This window comes from Coenobita brevimanus, chromosome 60 (assembly GCF_032717465.1).
Source record: "Coenobita brevimanus isolate Jiangsu-jjx chromosome 60, ASM3271746v2, whole genome shotgun sequence".
Classification (NCBI taxonomy): Eukaryota; Metazoa; Arthropoda; class Malacostraca; order Decapoda; family Coenobitidae; genus Coenobita; species Coenobita brevimanus.
This window is the reverse complement of record NC_137013.1, coordinates 11284490-11309542: the sequence shown is the minus strand read 5'-3', so window position 1 is coordinate 11309542 and position 25053 is coordinate 11284490. Positions and strand designations below refer to the sequence as shown.

The window sequence follows — 25053 nt, the reverse complement described above, 5'->3', positions numbered from 1 at the left end:
ATTGGCTTTGCGTCTCCAACATCGACATCATGCATCAACACAGTGGTTCTTCCTGGAGTGGCACGGAACACTTGCGGGTACTCCTGCAGTAATGCCGAAAACTCCTGCCTTTCCTCAGGAGGTAGATGAGAAAGCTTAGTCTGGAGATCATTCATGATATCAGGTATTACGATCCATGGGGAGTATTTAACTGTATCTACCCTATGAAGACCCATGGAAAGCAATAAGAAAAGAGAAGGATCATGAACACTATGCAACTAGACAAACTACAGGGTAGATTGATAATGATTTGGTTGATTATTCATTTAATTTAACAAACTAAACATACAATAATTACAACCCTAAACCTAACTAAACCTAAGAAAAAAACAATATAAATACCTAAAGCCATTCACCATCAGAAGATTAATGAACTAATGCAAGGAGAAAACTGATACTCATGGTTTACAGCAAAAGAAGGCGTTGAAGATGGGTTCCCTATAACACAGGCTTCCAGGTAAAGGTCAGGAGTGGTTCACTAAGATATTCCCAGGGCAGAGGATGAGTGTGAACTGAACTTGCGCGGGAAACCAGATAATCAGGCAACCTCGCTTCACACAGAAAAAGGGAGGGAAAGTCAGGTGACATGTTGGGAAACTAGTAGTATCAAATCCAGTCAACAGATGGAGCGCTGGTAGCGTGAGGTGGACGAGTGCTTGACTTCAGTCAAAAGATGGGAGTTCACGAGGGATGAGGCGGAGGAGTAATAATTATAGCCGTAACACCTCCCCACAAAGACCTACGCAGTGGAAGCACGAAGGAGGTAGATTACTCTGTAGCCTCGATGGGATGTCTCGACAGGGTATCCGCGAGAATGTTGTCAACACCCCTTATATGCTGAACTTGAAGATTAAATGGCTGAACAAGCAGGGCCCATCGTAGAATCCGTTGATTGGAATTCTTCATAGTCTGGAGAAATACAAGAGGATTGTGGTCCGTAAAGACAGTAGTAGGATGAGGATGGTGGCGAAGATAGCACTCGAACTTCTTGATTGCTAGCACGAGAGCTAGAGCCTCTTTCTCAATTGTGGAGTAGCCCCGTTGATGTCCTTTCAGCTTCGACGAATAGTAGGCAATAGGATGGAGAACACCACTCACTGGGTTGGTTTGCAGCAAAACAGCACCAACCCCAACTCCACTAGCATCGATATGAAGATGGAAAGGTTGCGAGTGGTCAGGAGTTCTGAGGACAGGTCTGCTGGCAAGAAAAGTTTTCAGACGTTGAAAGGCAGTCTCGCAGGCAGAGGTCCACTTGAAGGGGGTTCGAAGTGCGGTGAGATCAGTCAGTGGAGCTGCAACACTGGAGAAGTTCTTACAAAAACGACGATAGAAACCGGCCATCCCCAAAAACCTCATGACTTCCTTTCTGGTGGTTGGAGTTGGGAACGCTAGAACTGCTTCCACATTGGCCTCCTTCGGTAGAACTTGCCCCTGTCCCACAACATGTCCAAGATATGTTACTGTAGAGTCTCCAAAAGTAGATTTAGCTAAGTTGATGGTAAATCCTACTTCTTTTAGTTTGTTGAAGAGGGCATGGAGACGTGTCAGGTGTTCGTCCCACTGGTCAGCCATCACCACAAGGTCATCCAGATAAGCTGAAGTCCCAACCAAATCCTGTGTGATGAAGTTGATGATCCTCTGGAATGTGGCCGGAGCATTAGATAACCCAAATGGCATTACAGTGTACTGATATAACCCAAATGGGGTTATGAAAGCAGATATTAGTTTAGCTCTGTCTGTCATACCTATCTGGTAATAGCCTTTTTGGAGATCTATTGTGCTAATAAATTCGGAGTTTCCTATGCAATCTATTAAGTCCTCTATGAGTGGTAGGGGATAAGAGTCAGAGACAGTGACCTTATTGACTTTACGATAGTCTGTACAGAACCTGTGGCTTCCATCGGGTTTTGGAACTAAAAGGCATGGGGAAGCCCAAGGAGAAAAACTTGGTTCTGCAAGGTGATTAGCAGTTAAGAATTCAACTTCCTTTTTCATTACTTTCATTTTTAAAGGATTAAGACGATATGCTGGCTGTTTAATTGGACTAGTAGCATCGCTAACCAACCGTATGTCATGTTTTAAGAGACCACAAAACCCTGGTAAATCAGCAGTAACTTCAGGATAAGACTTCAATAACAATTCTAGGTCATCCTTTTGTATGTTGGTCAAACTTGATAGGTAATCACATAGAGATTCCATGATCATGCTGTTAGGTAGGTTACCGGACGGTTGGGGTAGGTCCAATTCTGGGTTTGTCAAGTCTGAAGTCTCTGGCTCTGGCTCTGGCTCCGTTCCCACAAACAGTACAGGGTTCATCTCATTTCTCTCTGCATAGTGCTCCTCTGGGCATCTAGTAAAATAAGGTTTCATTAAATTCACATGAACAAGTTGAGAGTCTTTACGTCTATCTGGGGTGTGTACTACATAATTCAACTTTGATAGTTTTTTGGCAACTACATATGGGCCAGTGAATTTACTCCTGAGGGGACTACCTGGAATGGGAAGAAAGAGCAAGACCTTGTCTCCTGGGGAGTAACTGTGTGCAACAGACGATGGATGTTGAAGTCTTTCCATTTTACACTGAGCCTTTAATAAGGTATCTTTAGCAATCGTTCTGACTTCTGATAATCTAGATCTTAAATTATCAATATAGTGAGATACAGATGGACTTTCTTGAGTAGTGCTGTTAAACCACTGATCTTTCAGAAGCTTCAAGGGACCCCTTATTTGTCGTCCATATAATACCTCAAATGGAGAATATCCTAAAGACTCCCGAGGACACTCCCTTATAGCAAAAAGAAGAAAGTCTATGCCTTCATCCCATTCCTTGTGGTTTTCCAAGCAATACTTTTTCAACATTGATTTAAAGGTCTGGTGAAACCTTTCTAAACAGCCCTGGGATTGTGGGTGATAAGCCGAGGAAGTGACATGTTTAACCTCTAGTTCCTCCATAACTTTTTTGAAAAGCCTACTGGTAAAATTCGTCCCTTGATCCGATTGGATTTCTTTAGGGATGCCAAATGCAGTGAACAAATGAAGCAGGGATTTCATTATAGTTTTAGAGGTGATATTTCTGAGGGGATAGACTTCAGGGTATCTTGTTGCAGTATCCATGATAGTAAATAAGTACTGGTTACCTTTCTTTGTCCTAGGTAGAGGTCCCACACAATCAATAACTACCTTTTCAAAAGGTGCTGTCACTACAGGAATTGCATGGAGTGGAGCAGACTTAAGCTGTTCATTAGGTTTACCAGCCACTTGACAAACATGACAAGTTTTTATAAAAGTAGAAACATCCTTTCTAAGACCTGACCAATAGTAATGTTGTAGGATTTTTTTGTAAGTTTTTAAGACCCCTAGGTGACCAGCTATCCCGTCATGAGCCAGTTTAAGGATGGATTGTCTGACAGATTTGGGAATCACAACTTGGTGGATTTCTGACCAGGTATCAAGATGTTTTAGTTCTGGTGGTCTATAAGCTCTCATCAAAACGCCATCATGGAAGTAAAAACAAGGCAATGTATTTAGGTCTTTACCTTCGACTGCAGCATGTCTCAGGGTAGCAAGTGATGGATCAGCCTTCTGAGCTTTAATTAGGTTTTCTTTTGAGATAGTCTGATCCAGCAGATATTCCTTGGGAGCAGGTGGTGGTAATGGATTGATTTTGTTCTTTTTAGCCTTCTGTGACCTAGTTACAACACAGGAGGGAAATAAGTGGGGAGCAACAGTATCTAGAATCTCAGTTGGGCTCTCAGTTAAAGGGTTTTCAACCACTGAAACCATAGGCACAATGAGTTCTCCTGCCAAATCATTTCCCAATAGCAGATGAGATCCCTTGACTGGCAAAGGGTCTTCTCTGACAGCTACTTTAACATTTCCAGATAAAAGGTCACACTGGAGATAAACTTCAGCTAAGGGATAGGAGGGATTAGATGAAAGGTCAGACAAAATCACCTTCTCCCCAGTGAAGGCACTAGATACACAAGGAATAGCATTTCTGACCAAAATTGATTGAGATGCTCCAGTATCTCTCAAGATAGTAATGGGATATGACTCATCATCTTTATTCAGTGAGACTGTACCCTGAAACATAAAAGGAAGGAAGGAATTCTGATGAGGCTTATTCGAATCATAAGTCACTACTGGCTTTTCAATTTCATGAGGAGATTTTTCTTTGGGGTTAAACATGTTTTTTGAAGTTTTACAATTAGGGTGTTTGCAGGACTGGATAGAATGACCTGGCTTTTTGCAATAACTACAGGATATATTGGAGATATTTTGAGTCCAAGGCATCAAGTGTGAAGAGCTCTGCTTACCACCCACCATACCGGAGCTTACACCAGAGGAGTACTTAACACCTGAGATGGAACCACTCCTGTTATTTAGAGATCCCATCAATAAATCATAGGCGTCAGCCAACTCCGCTGCTTTCACGAGATCCTTCTGTCCTTGCTCCTCCACATGCTTCAGGATGGTGAATGGCAACTTACTCTTCCACTCTTCCAAAACCATGAGATTAACCAGGTCTGAAAATGTTGAGGTGTTAGTTGTTTCAAGCCATTTCTTAAACTGTCTTAATTTATCATTTGCAAACTCCACATAAGTATGAGAAATTGATTTTACATGTTTTCTGAACTTCTGTCGATATCCATCAGGAGAAATTGAATATGCACGAAGAATACTAGTCTTTAAACCATTATAATCATTTTTATCATCAAAACTATTATAAACTCTCTGAGCTTTTCCGATCAGCTTTGGGACCAAGACTGATATCCAGTGTTGTTCAGGCCACTCATTTTTCTTGGCAATGTGCTCAAATGTGTTTAAAAATCCATCCACATCATTCTCATCAAACTGAGGCAATAAAGCAGCTTCCTTGTGTGGTTTAAACGCAGTTAATTTCTCTCTCAATTCAATTTCCTTTTCCCTAAGGTTTGAATTTGCATTTGCTTCAAGCTCTCTTATTTGTAATTCTTTCATTTTTACTCTCTCTTCTTGAGCTAATTGTTCTGTTCTCATTCTCTCTTCTTGAGCTAATTGTTCTATCTTAAGCTGATATTCTAATCTTAATCTTTCCATCTCCACTGGGTCAGTGTGTCCTTGTTTAGTATGAGTTGAATAAGGATTATCAACCCTAGTAGGAAAGGAATAACTCATAGGAGTCAAAACATCAATAGCCTCTGTCCCCAGGACTTCCCTTTGAACTAAAGACTCTATAATTGTGTTTTTTAAGACCTCTTGTCATACGAGATTCAATTTCTATTTGGAAGTAGGTAGCAATGCTTTTCCACTCATCTTTCTTTAAGTCTTTTAATTGCTCATGGCTAGGATTTTCAACAAATTTTTGAAGGTCAAACATGATTAAAATGTATGAGAAAATTATGGCAAGTTATATTTTAGACACAGATTACAGGAAGAAAACTCTTTGAAGTCCTGGAAACTTCCAGAGCCTTGACCAAAATATTAACTTACGAAAGTCGTTGTCTATGATTAAGAGCAGAGGATGACGGCTTTTAGCATGATCCGGATTACCCCTGATTATAGGATAAGACAAAACAACTTTGATTCTTGAATAATCTGGGACTTGGAAGAGTGAGTGTATCAAACTAGCCACTTGCCCTATCGCAACTAGCAGATGTAGACCTCACTGGAGCGTGGGATACGGCATTATAAACGATCCGGATATATTCCCCACATTTGATAGAACTTATAACGACCCTGTATTTCGTTAAAAATGAAAGATAAGTTCTATGAAGACTCCTGAACCTATAAACCTATGTGCTGACAAGTTCACACAAATACCAAAATGTTTATTGCATCAAGGATTTTAAATCGAATGGAAACAAGTTTCACACTAATACCAAAATGCTAAATACATCAAGGAAAATTTAAAATCTATGGGAACAAGCAACAGCAACCCCTCAAAACACCATTACTGTAAATGTCTGTCTAGCTGAAATAGGTCCTGTCACGGTCGCCATTATTTATTACGATCCATGGGGAGTATTTAACTGTATCTACCCTATGAAGACCCATGGAAAGCAATAAGAAAAGAGAAGGATCATGAACACTATGCAACTAGACAAACTACAGGGTAGATTGATAATGATTTGGTTGATTATTCATTTAATTTAACAAACTAAACATACAATAATTACAACCCTAAACCTAACTAAACCTAAGAAAAAAACAATATAAATACCTAAAGCCATTCACCATCAGAAGATTAATGAACTAATGCAAGGAGAAAACTGATACTCATGGTTTACAGCAAAAGAAGGCGTTGAAGATGGGTTCCCTATAACACAGGCTTCCAGGTAAAGGTCAGGAGTGGTTCACTAAGATATTCCCAGGGCAGAGGATGAGTGTGAACTGAACTTGCGCGGGAAACCAGATAATCAGGCAACCTCGCTTCACACAGAAAAAGGGAGGGAAAGTCAGGTGACATGTTGGGAAACTAGTAGTATCAAATCCAGTCAACAGATGGAGCGCTGGTAGCGTGAGGTGGACGAGTGCTTGACTTCAGTCAAAAGATGGGAGTTCACGAGGGATGAGGCGGAGGAGTAATAATTATAGCCGTAACACAGGATTCTTCCCCAAACTATCACTCAGGCTCATGCTGCATGGGAGAATTTCACTTGCAGACTCGGGTGGAACAGCTACAGTGCAGACTGGATTATTTTCGTCCAGCCTGTGATATAACTTTAGCATGTTGATGTGACAAAGTTGCTTGTTCTTTCTACGATCTGGTGTGGCGATGACATAGTTGACATCACTGAGTTTCTTCTCCACGAAATAAGGACCACTAAACTTGGCTTGAAGAGGTTGCCCATGAACCGGTAGCAGAATCAAAACCTGATCTGGCTAAAAGTGGCGTAACCTGGACTTCTTATCATACCAAGTCTTCATCTTCTCCTGTGAAGCTCCTAAATTCTCTCTCGCCAGCTGTAAAGCAGTGGACAGCCATTCTTTGAACTTCATCACATACTCCAGCAGGTTGACGTCATCTTCCTCCGACAGCCAGCATTCCTTGAGTAGCTTAAGGGGTCCTCTTACTTCATGGCCAAACAGTAGTTCAAAAGGTGAAAAGCCCGGTGAATCATTTGGAGATTCTCTTGCGGCAAATACAACGAATGGAAGACCTTTATCCCAGTCTTTCTGATGTTCCAAACAGTATTTCTTGAGCATCGATTTGAGTGTTTGATGATATCTCTCCAACGCTCCTTGGGTCTGGGGATGGTAAGCTGAAGACGTGATCTGGGTGATGCCCAACTCTTTCAGAGACTGCTTGAAAACATTTGACATGAAATTACTTCCCCGGTCGGACTGTACCTCCTTGGGCAGACCAAACTTTGCGAAGAACCCTAGCATTTCCTTAACCACGTTCTTTGCTGAGATATTTCTAAGTGGAATGGCTTCAGGATAACGAGTAGCCATATCAATCAGGGTCAACACATAAGAAAATCCTGAAGAAGTCTTAGGAAGAGGGCCCACAATATCCACCAACACACGGGTGAATGGCGCCTCAAAAGGAGGAATGGGAACTAGAGGTGCAACCTTTTCGGTCTGATTACACTTCCCCACAACTTGACAGGTGTGACAAGACTTACAATACCAGGAAACATCCCTGAAGATACCTGGCCAGTAGAAGTGCTTCAAAATGCGTGCCACAGTCTTCCTCACTCCAAGGTGTCCTGCCAAACTGGAATCATGAGCCACTCTAATGATATCCTGCCTACAAACACGAGGGATGACAACTTGATGTACAACCTCCCATTCACAGTCGGCTGATGCTGTTGGTGGTCTCCACTTCCTCATAAGTACTCCTGACTTTATATAATAACAAGTAGAAGCACCAGCTGACTCTTCCTCACTGCAAGCAGAGTTAGCTACACCTTTCAACTCAGGGTCAGCAACCTGCAACTCAACCAACTCTTGACGAGACAAATTATCAACACTACGGGGTACTGCCTCATCTGGTGAGTGGTCCAAATTAGCAAGAAAAGTGTCAGCTAGGATAACATCATCATCATCATTATCCTCTAAATCACCAGTAACTTTAGACTTAGCCCTAGTGACAGCACATGCAGGGAACACATCAGGGACATCACAATCCTGGGCCACAGCCACTGGCTCACTAGACAACTGAGGAGCTGGACACACTTGACTTCCACCAATATCATTTCCAAGTAAGAAAGTTACACCTGACATTGGGAGTGTCTCAAGCAACCCAACCATAACGGAACCATTAGCAAAACCAGACTCTAAATTCACTCTGCACAGAGGGACAGAGAAGTAATTATTCCCTACACCTTGTAAGATTACAGTTTCATCAGAGGAATTAACATTAGAGCTTAGAACACTGGTCAGCATAAGGGATTGGCAAGCACCTGTATCACGATATATTGTAACTGATTTCCTGTCATTACTGTCCAGAGGACTGACAAAACCTTCAGACAGGAAATTAGCACATGAACTCTTGAGAGTGTCACCCACGTTACTACTCAAAAGAGGAGCTTCATCATATATATATCTATATATCTATCTATCTATATATATATATACTTACAATGAATGGATGAGAAATAGGGGCGTGGAAGAGGTTGAAAGGCGGAAGAGAGAGTTGTATGTAGAAAGGAAGAGAGAGGTGAAAAGATTAGTAAGAGAGAGTAAGAAGAGAGTGGATGAGGAATTTGGAAGAAATTTGAGTGTAAAGTGGAGGGACTGTAAGAAAATGTTCTGGAGAGAGGTGAAAAGAGTAAGACAGGGTGGAAGTGAAGTTAGCAGGGGAGTGAAAGATAAAAATGGTAGATTACTAGTGGAGAAGGGAGAAAAAGTGAGCAGATGGAGAGAACACTTTAAAGAAGTATTGAACGTAGAGGATGGAAGTAATGCGAGTATAAGTGGCCGGGGAATGGCTGGGAGAAGGAGGGAGGTGAGAAGACAGGAAGAAATCAGTAGGATAGAAGTTGTGGAAGCAATGAAGAAAGTTAAATCGGGGAAAGGCCCAGGAATTGATGGAGTGTGTGGTGAAATGCTGAAGCATGGGGGAGAGATAGTAGTAGAATGGATGTGGAAGATGTGCAGATTGGCCTGGGAGGAAGGTAGAGTCCCGGAGGATTGGAAGCCAGGTATAATTATTCCCTTGTACAAAGGAAAAGGGGAAAAAGAAGTGTGTGGTAACCATAGGGGCATTTGTCTTCTTAGTATAATAGGAAAAGTGTATGGTAGGATATTTATTGACAGAGTTAGAGAAAGAACAGAGAAATTAGTTGGAGAAGAACAGGGAGGCTTTAGGAAGGGAAGAGGTTGTGTAGATCAGATATTCATTCTCAGATCTTTATTGGAAAAGTTTCTAGAGAAGGGAAAGAAGTTGTATCCGGCATTCATGGATTTGGAGAAAGCATATGACAGGGTGGATAGACAAGGATTGTGGAATGTGTTAAGAATATATGGAGTAGATGGAAAGTTGTTGAATGCTGTGAAGAGTATGTACGATGGTGCGAAGGCTGCAGTGTGTGTGGATGGTGAACTAAGTGAATTTTTCTCTTTGAAGGTTGGGTTGAAACAGGGATTTGTCATGTCTCCATGGTTGTTCAATCTGTACATGGATGGGGTAATAAAAGAGGTACAAGGTAGGGTAGTGGATGTTGGAGTGGCCATGGTTAGAGAGGATAGTGTTTGGAATCTCCCCGTACTGTTGTTTGCAGATGATACTGTGTTGTTGAGTGAAGACGAAGGAGAGCTGCAAGGCTTGGTGGATGAGTTTGGGAGAGTGTGTAAGAAACGGAATCTAAAGGTGAATGTAGGGAAGAGTAAAGTGATGGTCTTTGAGAGAGGTGAAGTCAGTGAATGTACAGCGAGGCTGGATGGTGAGGAATTGGAAAATGTGAGTAAGGATGGAGGTTTGGAGGGTGAAGTGCTTGAAAGGGTACAGCAGGGAAGAAAGGTTGCTGATTCCTTGAAAGCAGTGATAATAAACAGGGAAGTGAGCATGGAAGTGAAAAAATTACTACATGACAGTATTATGATACCAACTCTAACGTACGGAAGTGAAGCTTGGACGTTGTTGGAAGGACACAAGTCAAGAGTGAGAGCAGTGGAAATGAGTTATTTAAGAGGAGCCTGTGGAGTCACGTGGAGAGACAGGCTGACGAATGAGGATATAAAGGAGCGTTGTGGTGTTGATGTGGATGTGATAGGAAGCGTTATGAGGAACACACTGAGGTGGTTTGGCCATGTGGAGAGGATGGAGGGTGAAAGACTGACGAAGAGAGTGTATGTGAGTGAGGTGGATGGGGAAAGAGGGAGGAGGAGGCCGAGGATGAGATGGAGGGATGGGGTGGAGAGGTATATGAGAGAGGGGGGTGTGAGCTGGGAGCAGGGAAGTGAAATGGTGGGGGACAGGGCGACTTGGAGGCGATTTGTTTGTGGTCACCCCAAACGGGATTGAGGCGTCTGGCAATATATATATATATATATATATATATATATATATATATATATATATATATATATATACTGTATACATATATATATATATATATATATATACATATATTGTTACATAGCCTATGATTTCATCATCCTTTGTGTAATTTTTAACGCACAGTATGCTGCATGTTTGATCACGAGCGTGTTCTGCCTCAGTCCCCCTTCTACCATTATAGTAGAGTAAGTCGTCCTTTCTGTTGTTCAGAGCAGGATTTTCAACTCTTTGTCCCCATGGCTTCATTTGCGCATCCTTCTTACAAGTTGTATCAAGCTCTGCCAGCCCCTATATAATGAGCTCAGTCTCTACATTAATTGCCACTTAGATCTACTCCTCATTTTACACATCTCTGTCCTCCCCTGTACAGTTATTATTGTGAGTGCTCAGGAAGTCTCCAGCCATCTAACTGCTGTGTAATTTGAGTATGAGTGTTGTTGCATTTTTTTCTTGTACTGTGTAGCATAAGGTTGATTCGTAGGCCTGGTGAGGTTTTTGTAATTCATGTGAGGTTCTAATTGTTAGCCATTGTTCATAATAGTTTATATCTGTAATAATTTATCTTGCATTAACTGAGCATTACCCAGTGTATTTTCATTTTATCAGGGCTGACTTAAGTAAATTTACTCTTGCTAATTTCGTGTTAATAGAGGCTATTGAAGTTAACCATATATTTAACCTGTTTTTTGCCATTACATTATCCTTATGAGTCCTGAATGTTTTGTTGTTAGTTTGAGCATTAAACTTTAACTTGTAGTTTTACCAAACTCTTTTGTTTTGAACCTGGAACTTTACGGGACAGTAGTGATTTTTAGTATTCTCACTTAAAGTGTACATTATCTTTCTCTGTTCCGTAACATAAATTTGGCAACCTCTTATCAGTATATTCAGGATATTATCATATGGATATTGCTTGATATTTTGTGACTGTCATTTATTCATGATGTCTACTATTACTACACTTGATGAAGCCAAAGATTTTTTGTCAAATGTGCAAACAGTGTGTGATGTAGAGAACAGAACTAAGAATGAACTTAAGCTTGTTGCTCAACAATTGGGAATTGCTTTTCGCTCTCATCATTCTAAAGATCAAATTGTTGACAAGATTAATGAAAGCTTGTTTAATGTAACTCCTCCAAATGAGCAAACGCAGATTGAAATAGCTAAGTTACAGCTAGCCCTGCAGGAGTCTCGTGCTAAGGAGGCGGAGTCTCATGCTAAGGAGGCTGAGTTTCAGGCTCGTGCTAAGGAGGCTGAGGCACAAGTTGAAATTGCTAGGATTCAGGCAGACCATGAGTATCGCATGAAACAAGGTGGAACTGGATCATCTAGCTCTGATGATTTTGATGTGGCTAAAAATGTTAAACTTGTCCCTCCTTTTAATGAATCTGATTTAACAAAGTATTTTCAGTTGTTTGAGAGGGTAGCTACAGGTTTTAATGGCCCAAACAGTATTGGCCAGTACTCCTTCAAACTGTTCTCACCGGTTAAGCTCAAGTAACTTATGCATCTTTGCCTCAGGATCAATGTGATAATTATGATGCAGTTAAGAGCTTGATTCTTAAGGCCTATGAGCTTGTCCCTGAAGCCTATAGAGTAAAATTTAGGACAACTTATAAGCAAGATAAGCAATCCCATGTTGAGTATGCAAAAATCAAAGAAGATCTGTTAGAGCAGTGGTTAAATTCTAAGAATGTGGATTCTGATTTTGACAAATTTAAGCAGATGATTTTGCTGGAGGACATCAAAAGGTGTATTAGTAAAGATGTAAACCTATATCTTGATGAGAAAAGAATAGATAATTTGTCTGATGCTGCAGTTTTAGCTGATGAAAATGTTCTCACTCACAAGAGATATTCTAAAGATAAAGGGAAAGCTGAGAGTAAGTACGTTGCCTCTACTCAGAGTACAGGTAACAGGAAAGAGAATAAAGATGATGTTTCTGAGGAAGTAAATACCAGCTCCACCTCTAGATTTCAGAAAAGTAAATGTACTTATTGTAGTAAGCTTGGTCATACTACGGAGAAATGTTTCAGGAGACAGCGTGATGTGAACAAAAAAGGAGTCTTTAAATATTCAGTCAATTTGTCTATTGTCCACTCTTCAGAGTTCCCAGAATTCTTTAACTGAGTTAACTGAACCTGCTTTGAGGGGTAACTTAAATTCTCATGATGGAGCTCCTCTTTTGAGCAGTAACGTGGGTGACACTCTCAAGAGTTCATGTGCTAATTTCCTGTCTGAAGGTTTTGTCAGTCCTCTGGACAGTAATGACAGGAAATCAGTTAAAACATATCGTGATACAGGTGCTTGCCAATCCCTTATGCTGACCAGTGTTCTAAGCTCTAATGTTAATTCCTCTGATGAAACTGTAATCTTACAAGGTGTAGGGAATAATTACTTCTCTGTCCCTCTGTGCAGAGTGAATTTAGAGTCTGGTTTTGCTAATGGTTCCGTTATGGTTGGGTTGCTTGAGACACTTCCAATGTCAGGTGTAACTTTCTTACTTCGAAATGATATTGGTGGAAGTTAAGCGTGTCCAGCTCCTCAGTTGTCTAGTGAGCCAGTGGCTGCGTCCCAGGATTGTGGTGTCCCTGATGTGTTCCCTGCATGTGCTGTCACTAGGGCTAAGTCTAAAGTTACTGGTGATTTAGAGGATAATGATGATGATGATGTTATCCTAGCTGACACTTTTCTTGCTAATTTGGACCACTCACCAGATGAGGCAGTACCCCGTAGTGTTGATAATTTGTCTCGTCAAAGAGTTGGTTGAGTTGCAGGTTGCTGACCCTGAGTTGAAAGGTCTAGCTAACTCTGCTTGCAGTGAGGAAGAGTCAGCTGGTGCTTCTACTTGTTATTATATAAAGTCAGGAGTACTTATGAGGAAGTGGAGACCCCCAACAGTATCAGCCGACTGTGAATGGGAGGTTGTACATCAAGTTGTCATCCCTCGTGTTTGTAGGCAGGATATCATTAGAGTGGCTCATGATTCCAGTTTGGCAGGACACCTTGGAGTGAGGAAGACTGTGGCACGCATTTTGAAACACTTCTACTGGCCAGGTATCTTCAGGGATGTTTCCTGGTATTGTAAGTCTTGTTACACCTGTCAAGTTGTGGGGAAGTGTAATCAGACCGAAAAGGTTGCACCTCTAGTTCCCATTCCTCCTTTTGAGGCGTCTCTCACCCGTGTGTTGGTGGATATTGTGGGCCCTCTTCCTAGGACTTCTTCAGGATTTTCTTATGTGTTGACCCTGATTGATATGGCTACTCGTTATCCTGAAGCCATTCCACTTAGAAATATGTCAGCAAAGAACGTGGTTAAGGAAATGCTAGGGTTCTTCACAAAGTTTGGTCTGCCCAAGGAGGTACAGTCCGACCGGGGAAGTAATTTCATGTCAAATGTTTTCAAGCAGTCTCTGAAAGAGTTGGGCATCACCCAGATCACGTCTTCAGCTTACCATCCCCAGACCCAAGGAGCGTTGGAGAGAGATCATCAAACACTCAAATCGATGCTCAAGAAATACTGTTTGGAACATCAGAAAGACTGGGATAAAGGTCTTCCATTCGTTGTGTTTGCCGCAAGAGAATCTCCAAATGAATCACTGGGCTTCTCACCTTTTGAACTACTGTTTGGCCATGAAGTAAGAGGACCCCTTAAGCTACCCAAGGAATGCTGGCTGTCGGAGGAAGATGACGTCAACCTGCTGGAGTATGTGAAGAAGTTCAAAGAACGGCTGTCCACTGCTTTACAGCTGGCGAGAGAGAATTTAGGAGTTGCTCAGGAGAAGATGAAGACTTGGTATGATAAGAAGTCCAGGTAACGCCACTTTCAGCCAGATCAGGTTTTGATTCTGCTACCAGTTCATGGGCAACCTCTTCAAGCCAAGTTTATTGGTCCTTATTTCGTGGAGAAGAAACTCAGTGATGTCTACTATGTCATCGCCACACCAGATCGTAGAAAGAACAAGCAACTATGTCACATCAACATGCTAAAGTTATACCACGGGCGGGACGAAAATAATCCAGTCTGCACTGTAGCTGTTCCACCCGAGTCTGCAAGTGAAGCTCTCCCATGCAGCATGAGCCTGAATGATAGTTTGGGGAAGAATCCTGATATCATGAATGATCTCCAGACTAAGCTTTCTCATTTACCTCCTGAGGAAAGGCAGGAGTTTTCGGCATTACTGCAGGAGTACCCGCAAGTGTTCCGTGCCACTCCAGGAAGAACTACTGTGTTGATGCATGATGTCGAGATTGGAGACGCAAAACTAATTAAACTGCCTCCTTACCGTGTGAACCCAGTGAAAGTTCCTCTCATCCAGAAGGAGCTTGGCTACCTGTTGGACCACAAGATGATTGAGCCCTGTCAGAGCGAGTGGAGTTCTCCTGTCACTCTAGTCCCTAAGCCAGGTGGGTCACAGCGGCTTTGCATCGACTACACACGTGTTAATCAGATAACCAAAACAGACACCTACCCTCTCGCTCACGTGGAAGATTGCATAGACAAGATTGGAAAGGCTAGGTACATAAGTAAGTTTGATTTGTTAAAGGGATACTGGCAAGTACCTATGACTGAACGTGCTAGGGAGATCTCATGTTTTGTAACACTAGGAAAGACTTTTGCATGTTCTGTAATGCCATATGGTATGAAGAATGCACCAGCCACATTTCAGAAGCTCATGAATGTTCTAACAGAGGGTTTGGCAGGGTGTGTTTTTTATATTGATGATGTATTAATCTTCAGTGACAACTGGAAAGATCACCTATGCCATGTCAGTAAATTTCTTGAGCGTTATTTCAGGCTAATCTTGTAACTAATTTATCAAAGTATGAGTTTGGTCAAGCTAAAGTTCAGTACCTTGGGTACGTAATTGGTGATGGACATGTTGCACCACCAGCAGCTAAGGTTCAGGTTATAAGTGATCTTCCCAGACCTAAAAGTAGGAAAGAGCTAAAGATTTTTAGGAATGGTAGGTTATTACAGGAGATTTGTTCTTAAGTTTTCAATTCTTGTATCACCACTAACAGACCTACTGAAAAAGGGAGTTAAATTTGTCTGGACCGATAACTGTGAATCCTCTTTCAACAAACTTAAAGCTATCCTATTAAGTCAGCCAGTGCTCGCTACTCCAAATTTTGCTAAGCCTTTTAAGATGGCTGTTGACGCAAGTGATACAGGAGCTGGGACTGTTTTGCTGCAAGAGGATGATCAGGGTATTGAACACCCTGTATCTTATTACAGTAAGAAGTTCACTCCACCTCAAAAGAACTACTCAACTATTGAGAAAGAGCTTTTGGCCTTGATTTTGGGTTTATAGCATTTTTCATTTTATTTGTGTTCTGGTTTTGACCCCATAGTCATTTATACCGATCATAACCCACTGAAATTCCTTACTAGGTGTAAAGATAAAAATCAGAGATTGACAAGATGGAGTCTACTTCTTCAGGAGTATTCATTAGACATATAACATGTCAAGGGGAAAGAAAATGTTATTGCAGATTGCTTATCTAGACTTTAGACAGATTGTTTTAGAGTAATAAGAAATTTCTTTTGAAAATATCTTTTTTCTTTGCGGGGAGGTGTTACATAACCTATGATTTCATCATCCTTTGTGTAATTTTTAACGCACAGTATGCTGCATGTTTGATCACGAGCGTGTTCTGCCTCAGTCCCCCTTCTACCGATATAGTAGAGTAAGTCGTCCTTTCTGTTGTTCAGAGCAGGATTTTCAACTCTTTGTCCCCATGGCTTCATTTGCGCGTCCTTCTTACAAGTTGTATCAAGCTCTGCCAGCCCCTATATAATGAGCTCAGTCTCTACATTAATTGCCACTTAGATCTACTCCTCATTTTGCTCACATCTCTGTCCTCCCCTGTACAGTTATTATTGTGAGTGCTCAGGAAGTCTCCAGCCATCTCACTGCTGTGTAATTTGAGTATCAGTGTTGTTGCATTTTTTTTCTTGTACTGTGTAGCATAAGGTTGATTCGTAGGGCCTGGTGAGGTTTTTGTAATTCATGTGAGGTTCTTATTGTTAGCCATTGTTCATAATAGTTTATATCTGTAATAATTTATCTTGATTAACTGAGCATTACCCAGTGTATTTTCATTTTATCAGGGCTGACTTAGGTAAATTTACTCTAGCTAATTTCGTGTTAATAGAGGCTATTGCAGTTAACCATATATTTAACCTGTTTTTTGCCATTACATTATCCTCATGAGTCCTGAATGTTTTGTTGTTAGTTTGAGCATTAAACTTTAACTTGTAATTTTACCAAACTCTTTTGTTTTGAACTTGGAACTTTACGGGACAGTAGTGATTTTTAGTATTCTCACTTAAAGTGTACATTATCTTTCTCTGTTCCGTAACAATATATATATATATATATATATATATATATATATATATATATATATATATATATATTATATATATATATATATATATATATATATATATATATATATATATTTATATATATATATATATATATATATATATATATATATATATATAGTCCTATACACAGGTAGGTAGATAGAAAAACCACGATTTGCATTGTAAAATTACCTCTTGATTCAAAATCCCAGTATTAGGATAATACATGCACATGCACCTGATGTGTGCGTATGTGCGCGTGTGCGTGGACAACACACACACACACACACACACACACACACACACACACACACACACACACACACACACACACACACACACACACACACACACACACACATGCACGCACGCACGCACGCGCGCCAAAATGTCCGATCACTGTCCTAGTTCCAGGGCATTACAATGAAAGGAAGTCGGGGTGAAGGGTGAGAATGTCTTTGAGTATATGAAGATGTGTGATGAAGTAGGTGCACACAAAGCATAAAACAAGAGTCCAGGGGGTCTGAAGGGGGCAATAACTGTTCATTTAATAATATGATGGGATAATGCTTCCTCCATGGCATTGTGACAGAGCTTACATAGCCTGTTGGTGGTCGGTCATCCTGTGATTTCCTCTGGGGAGAGATACCCCAGGTGAATGCGGGTGTCAGCCACATCACAGCGGCGAGTGTGGGTGGGCTGCTTGCCATAGGTGTGTCTTACGCCACTGTAGGTGTCATAGTGCTGGATGGTGACACTAGTGCGACGTTCAGCATCGGTACGCAGGGGTAGGTACTCCCCGTACTCCTCGAGAAGGATTCTCCAGATAATTGTTGTGGACACAGGGAGGCGGATGACAGCCAGGGGTAGGTTACAGGCTGTTCGGGCCAGGCGATCTGCCTGGTCATGGCAGATATGACCAGCATGGGCTGGGATCCAAATAAAAGAAACCCTGAGACTAAGAGCACGAGCCTGATGGAGACGAGAGCAGAGAGAGGCTGAGAGAGGGGAGGAGCGTCGGGGGAGGGGGTTCGAAGTAAGGCAAGGGCAGCTTGGGAATCCCTGATGATTAGACCTGGTAGGTGATGAGAGAGAAGGAAGTAAAGCACAGAGAGTATAGCAAATAATTCATACTGGGTACTGCTGGCCCAGTTGGGAAGGCAATGGGAGGTGGAGAAGATGGGGGAAGCAGAGTTAGTAAAGGCAATGCAAGCAGCTCCCACCTGGCCGTTAGTGAGGATAGAATCGTCAGTGTAGATGTGAATAGGAGGGGAAGGGTAGGTGCAGGCTATGGAGTTAAGGGTTTCAGTGATGGAGAGCTGTGAGGGGATTGGTAAACGGTCAGAAGCAGTGGCAGAAGGTGTCTAGTGCACAGCAGGAGTCGTACGTGTCCAGGTAGGGGAAAGGGTCAGTAGGGTTGGGAGTGACAATATCAGCACGGATGCTGGAGGGATCACGGCCAGGAAGCTGGAAAGGACAGTTGAATGCTGAACGAATTCGTTTTAGCCAGGATGCCAGGCCTAGCACATCAGTAAGCCGGATCCGATCTAGGTGAGTGGAATCTGAGAGAATGTCAACCAGTCGGGAGGAAAAGGATGAAGCAGGAGACGGAAATGTGATCAGACACTGTGTGGCAAAGCAGACTCCAAGCATATGAATGCGATCAGTGATGGGACACAGATTGAGTTCATGGAGCATGTTAAATACTCTGGCAGACCTGGGGCAGGGGTTAAAGAGGGAAGAGAGGGGAATTCCTAGATATGTACAATCCTGCACTACCTCAAGATGACAGCCGAGGTGGGTTATGGTTGTGAAAGCAATCCTATGAGTGAGGGATCATGTAAACAGTTTGGTTTTGGCAGTGTTGATAATCAACCCACAAGCAAATGTAGCCTGGCCGAACTTAACTAGGAGACTCTGAAGAGTGACAGGAGAAGGGGAGTGGATGCAGATATCAACAAAGGTTGAGAGGAATCAGGGATAGGACCTAAAAGATGAAGGAGTCTATGCAGGAGATGATTGAAGAGAAAGGGGCTAAGTACCCCATCTCGAGATATGCCAAGATTGAAAGATCGATAATCACTAACCGCCCCACAAAACAGAACCCAAGAGTGACGATGGGACAGGTAGCTTTCCAGGCAGCAGAACAGGTGGCCAAGTTCGTAAAGGATGACATCACGGTTTGTGACGTCGATTGCACCTTTGAGGTTAATGAAGGCTGTACAGGAGGAGGTTGTGAAGTGAGTGAGTAATGCTGCAAGGCAATGCTGTGTGCTTCGCCTGGGAGGAAACCAAAAAGATTGGGAAAGAGCTGGTCCTGAAGAAGAGCATGGAGCCTTGCTAAAAGAATTCTCTCAAGGAGTTTGCAGATGCAGGAAGTCAGGGAAGTGGGACGGAAATCAGAGGAATTAGGCTTAGGGATGGGGATGATTGTGCTACAGGTCCAGCTTGCAGGGAGACTACCTTCGGAAAAACTAAGGTTGAACAGTGAGAAAAGACTTGAGCGATGAGTCTGAGTGTGGCATAGGTGATCCCGTCTTCACCCGGGGCAGTTGCTGTGCCTTGCAATAGCACAAGTTGCAACTCCTCACTGATGATGTGGTGATCATCAAGGGGAGAGGGAATGGAGCGAGCCTCTCCAATACATGCTAGCCTGTTTCCGTTAGCAGCCAAGAGGCAAGCCTTGATGGGGGGAGGCAGGGATGTCAGGTGAGATTGGGTGGACCATTTGTCAACTAGGTTGTTGGCATATTCCACAGGACTGTGGTGGAGAGGAGGGGAAGGGGACTCGCATCACTGAACAACTCTTAGATTGAGGAGTGTGTGCGTCAATATGCTGGAGAAAGTCATGCCAATACTCCTGGCGAACACTGTGTTTAAGGTTGCGGGAGATAGGAGAGGTTGTCAGCGGTGTGGTCAGTGCGGTACACAGCCGCTGCTCACTTCACTTCCTCCTCGCTGTCATGTAGACGGCGATCCCTTACCCATTTCCCATTCTGCTGAGCAGAGGTTTTCATAGGATTGACTTGCAGAATATAATGATCATAGAAGGTCTGTATTATGGTAACTAGAGAGGTGTAAAGTTCAGATGAACGAATGGCAAACCAGGTGGTGAGCATGTCCTTGAAAGTTGGTTGCAGCGGATTAGGGATATTAATTTTTTTCCTGAAATGGCGGTGCTGGGAGAGTAGTATGGGAATGGAATATGTGGCAAGGATGCCATTGTCGTCAGAGATAAGAGTAGGGACAACGTCAACAGTGATAGCATGTTGTAGCACGTTGCTGCCAAGGACGAGATCGAGATAGCCTCCCCCAACATGAGTGGGGTGAGAAGTGGGGAATGGATGCAGATGATGGTTATTGGCAAAGTCAGGGAGACAATGACCAGCAGGAGAAGCATGGGAACCGCCAAATGATGGATGAGAGGCATTAAAATAGCCCAGGTAAAAGACAGGTGAGGAGTGGCAGGTAGGTAAAGTGGTGAGGTCACTCCCAGTTGGACTGAGATAGACGTTACATATATACAAAGAGGCATCGTTGACAGTGAGGCGAAATAAGTGAAAGAGGGAGGAGTGAGAAGAGGCAGGTAATTTGGTAATGAGGGTGTTAGGAACAGAGTGACGAATGTATGTACCCAGGCCCCGGCCAGAATGGGTGTGATAGCAGTGGTATCCCTGAGGCCTGGGTGGGGGTCTGGGGCGACGAGAGTGAGGGAAAGCCTCCTGGAGGTAGATAACAGCAGGGTGATGAGATGAAGCATAATGAGAAACGTCAGCCAGGCAGTGGTGGATGCTCCGTGTGTTCCAAAATAACATTTTATATTATCTAGGTTTGGGAGCCATTAGGACATGGATGGAGACGGAGAATTGTCATGAGAGAGTTGGGGAATGGATAGTTGGGGAAGTGGGAGAAAGGAGGAAGAAAGTGGGTGGGGAGGCATGCGAGAGGGAGGTCTCATATGTGCGCTTGCCAGGAGAGAGGGAGGTAGGGGGAGGGAGGGGGAGAGGGTGGCAGTGAGGCGAGGATGTATGGGGGAAAGGAGTGGGTGAGGGAGTACAGACAGAGGAGGTTTGTATGAGAGGGTGAGGCTGGAACACAAGTGGAGGGACAAGGCTGGGTGGTGGTGAGATGGGAGGGAAGGAAGGAACAGGGATAACAGCAGGGGTGGTAGTTACATGGGAGTTGGTTTGTGGGAGGTGGAAGGTAGGCAGAGACGAAATATTAAGGTGAGAGAGTACATCCAAAAGGAGACTGCATAGTTCCTCATAGTGTTGTTCCAGTAGTTGAAGTTGATGGTCTGATAGGTGGGGCAGGGGGTGAGGGGAGGAGGGAGGAGGAGCTTGTTGCGGGGCATGGGGAGGGGGGAGGGGGGGCATGATGTAGAGCCAGAGGCAGGAGGGTGTATCGGCTGATGATCAGGAGCAGGAGTGGCAGTGAGGACAGGAGCAGGGGCAGGGCGGCCTGAATGACAACTTGGGCAATCCAGGTGCCAAGCAGTGATGCCCACATGCCCACACTGGGGGCACTGGAACTGCAGTGAATGTAGGAGACGAGGGTGGGCAGCCATGGAGTCAGTGGGGGCTGGTGGCGTGGGTGGTAGGGGCAGTTCCAGGAACTCAGATGAGTGGGTGTCAGGTGCATGGGGACTGGGAGAGTGAATGGTGGCTGAGCGTCTGACACGGCAGGTTGTGGTTGAATGGGGACCACTGCACAGCACCATTATGCAGACAAGCAGTAGCGTGAGATGTGGCTGGACTAATAACAGTGATAACACAAGGGCTGTGATGGCGTGGCCTCTCAGAAGGTACAGGGGGGAAGGAGCAGCTCATAGCAGTATTCGGGAGGGGGGAGCCCTCTCCCTCCCATACAACAATGGCATGGCTGATGGGTTCACCCAAAGAGTTGCACAGGTGACGTGCTCGCTTGACACCAGGTGTGTTCAGTAGGACTGTAACAGAACAGTAAGTTGCCAGGTGTTTCATGAGGTATTCTGGCAATTTCTTCCTTCAATTAGGGCATCACGAAATACATATTTGATGCCCAACAGCCCCTCAGTTGTTAGGGTCTGGTTGAGATCGGGATAATTCCTGTGGACATAGATGTTAGGAGGTGCAGGAGACATAAGGGAAACAGATTCGGGGTGTTGAGTGATGAGGAGGTGAGTGGATGCACACTGGCACCAGGCACTGCGGACAGCAGGTGTGCACATGGAGGGGAATGCAAGGCACACATATTAGTCTCGTGGTATGACAGGAGGGAGCCGGGGCCAGGTAGGGGGGTATGGGACCACAGGAGGGGTGCTGGTGGTGAAGGCAGAGGCAGGGTCATCAGGGCTGGAAGGGTGTGAATTTGACGGAGGGTCATTATGGGTGGTTGGCACTTGGTACCTGGATGTTGGGGTGAGTGACTGCCAGTTCAGCACTCTCCCCTGTTGGGAAGTGTGAGCCACTAGCATCATCATCTTCACCACTAGCACTGTCAAGCCTGATGCATTTAACCCTTTGAGATTCCGATGTCATGATTTTGCGTCATCATAAATCCAACCGTTGAGGTTCAGATGACTCAAATTCGAGTCATACTAAACAATTTTTTTTTTCATGTTTTCCATCTCCTGTCTGGCCTTGTTCCACATACTCTATCTTGGTTATCCTTTTCCAACTAATAATTTTTACAGTGACGAGTACATCAGATAGATTTGCATGATAAATATGTTTTTGCCACGAATAATATCGGTATTACCGGCAAGGATATTTGCCAGCATGACAACGAGAGCTTTCTCTTTTCTCTGTGAAAACTGTCATAAATTGCCATAAACTACATGTGAATAGAAAGGGAATTTACTGTAGATTGACATGGTGCTATCAAATTTCACGTAACTCTATTACTTTTTTTTTTTTACAAATATTTTCTTTATGGAAAAGTGTGAAATTTTTCCTTTTTAGCAAACTTCTGCTCGTCCTGTTTGCCTTTTAGGTATGGTATTTACTTTTTTCAACCATACTACGATAAAGAGTAACTATTCAGCTTTAAAAACGGTACCACATTCATTAGTCTACCATAATAATTTAGTGTACAGTGGCCGATTAAGTTGAAATATTGCTGCACAACGGCACGCTCAGTGAAGGGTAAAAAATCTCAATGGGTTAATTGTTCCAGTAGTAGGTTCGTTGGATGCAGCAGGCTCACCAACAGCCGAGACTGAAGTGCGGGGGGCATTAGTGTCCGGCGGGGAATGTGTGCAACGGCATGCAACAGTCGGGGGGGCAGCACTGGGTGTAGCAGCAGTTTGTGTTGTACTACTGGGGGGTCTGGCACCCCGTTTTGGTTTGGGTTTGCACTTCCCCTTACCCATAACACTGACCTTGCCATGTACTAATGTTATTAACACTGCACAACGAGTAGGAAGGATAGCCCAGAATGCCACACAAATGCCTGGGGCAGGGGGCACACACACATCTGCAAGCCACCAAGGCAGGGCTAGGACTGCCGGCACATGTAGTAAAAGATTGGAATAAAATTGTTCACCCACAAATTCTCTTGTTTTGGTCTTGCTCTCTGCGTAGACTTTATCAGAGAAAACAGAGAATGGCTAATACAAGAATTTCCCCTGAATTCGTCAGCTGTGCCGTAAATTTTGCGACTTTTCATTGCCCGCACAGTTGCGAGCGGCAAACGTATATTGTTTTAGGGCAAAATAAGCCATTTATAAGGGAGTTAGGCCATTTTTACTGCCGGGAATGTAAAATAGATGAACAAGCAATTGGTGGTGAAAACCAAAAATCGATATCCTAGGCACATTTCGGTCGTAGAAGGACATAAATGCTACATGTTCACAATCTCCCATTGCAAATTTCCCAACTTATGTCTGCCAACTGGCTCAAAAGAAGTTATGGTTTTGGGAAGGTCCAAGTGACTCTTCCAGCAATAGATATATATACAAAGTCACATACACAGGTAGATAGACAGATAAAAACGATACGCATTAGAAAATTACCCCTTGATTGAAAATCCCAGCACCAAATGCTCATTTAGTGGATATGCTGTGGAAAAACAGTCAACAGTGTCCACGGCTCAATTACATTTGTTTTATTTTCTCAATCACTTAGTTCTCAGTGAAGATAACTATCTCTGTCTTGTTTATATAATTTATCAAATCTTGTCGAATTAGGCTAATATGACTTCCATATCAACTGATATAACATAAAACGATGGCAACCCTTATACAGCTCTGTATGCACAATAATCACTACTTTTAAGTCTTGACTTAAACTCTTGACATAAAGTGTACCAACTAATTATCACTTTTTTATTGTTCTGCATTTTCACAACCGGCCATTTTCCTAAACAACTTTCATATCTGATTGATTTTCAGCTACGTACACTTTCTTTATATTAAATCACTAAATTTCAGGAGGCTGATCTCAGCTGTGGGCCACATCCCATCTCATCCTACAAAATTAAGGATTTGTACTGCAGTCCTATCATCTTTATGACGCAGTATAAAATTCTGGGCACCCGTGGACGCCCCGAGGTGGACCCGTGGGGCTTCCTGCTGCCTCTGTCACCATTAGTGTGGGTGGCTGTGGGGGCGGCACTGCTGGCTGTGATCACTCTCATGTTGGTCCTGCCCTCCTGCCTTTCCCCAAGCACCCACCTTACAGACAGGCGAGACACAAACATCTTCAACTGTGTTCGCGTCCTCCTCCAAGAAGGTTCCCTAAATGTCACAGTCCAAACTTCTTGATATCTATCTATCTGTCTATCTATCTATCTATCTATCTATCTATATTATGGCTCAGAATTGTGAGGACAAATGTTCAGGGTACAAACATCGTAATTTGGAAGTATATCATTAATTAGATCAGGATATTTAACTAATATACATAACATGGAGATTCATTATGGACAAAATTATCTGGCCAATCATTTGCACACTCTCTCCTCCCTTCCCACTCCCCTTAATTATCGTCTGTGAGTTACAGAGGTGTCAGAATTGTAAAATGTCTTCACACTGTTTAGACTCTTGTTAATGAATCCTTAAGAGGCGTTTATGCATGATTCTGAATAACAGTGGATGATGGACAATGATGAAACCTATATATGTCATGAAGAGGATATAAAGCCTTCGTACTTCTGTCCTAATTGTAAA

The 25053-nt window shown here is 43.1% G+C and overlaps 1 protein-coding gene across 1 annotated transcript in view; it reads left to right on the top strand.

Moving 5' to 3' along the window:
• Positions 1-24648, top strand: part of LOC145403275 (glutamate receptor-like) — a 62033-nt gene extending 37385 nt beyond the window's left edge. The window contains exon 7 of the mRNA XM_080275089.1: positions 24316-24648. Within this exon, the coding sequence (XP_080131215.1) occupies positions 24316-24648 (333 nt within the window). The remainder of the gene's footprint in view (positions 1-24315) is intronic.
• The last annotated feature ends 405 nt before the right edge of the window (positions 24649-25053 follow it).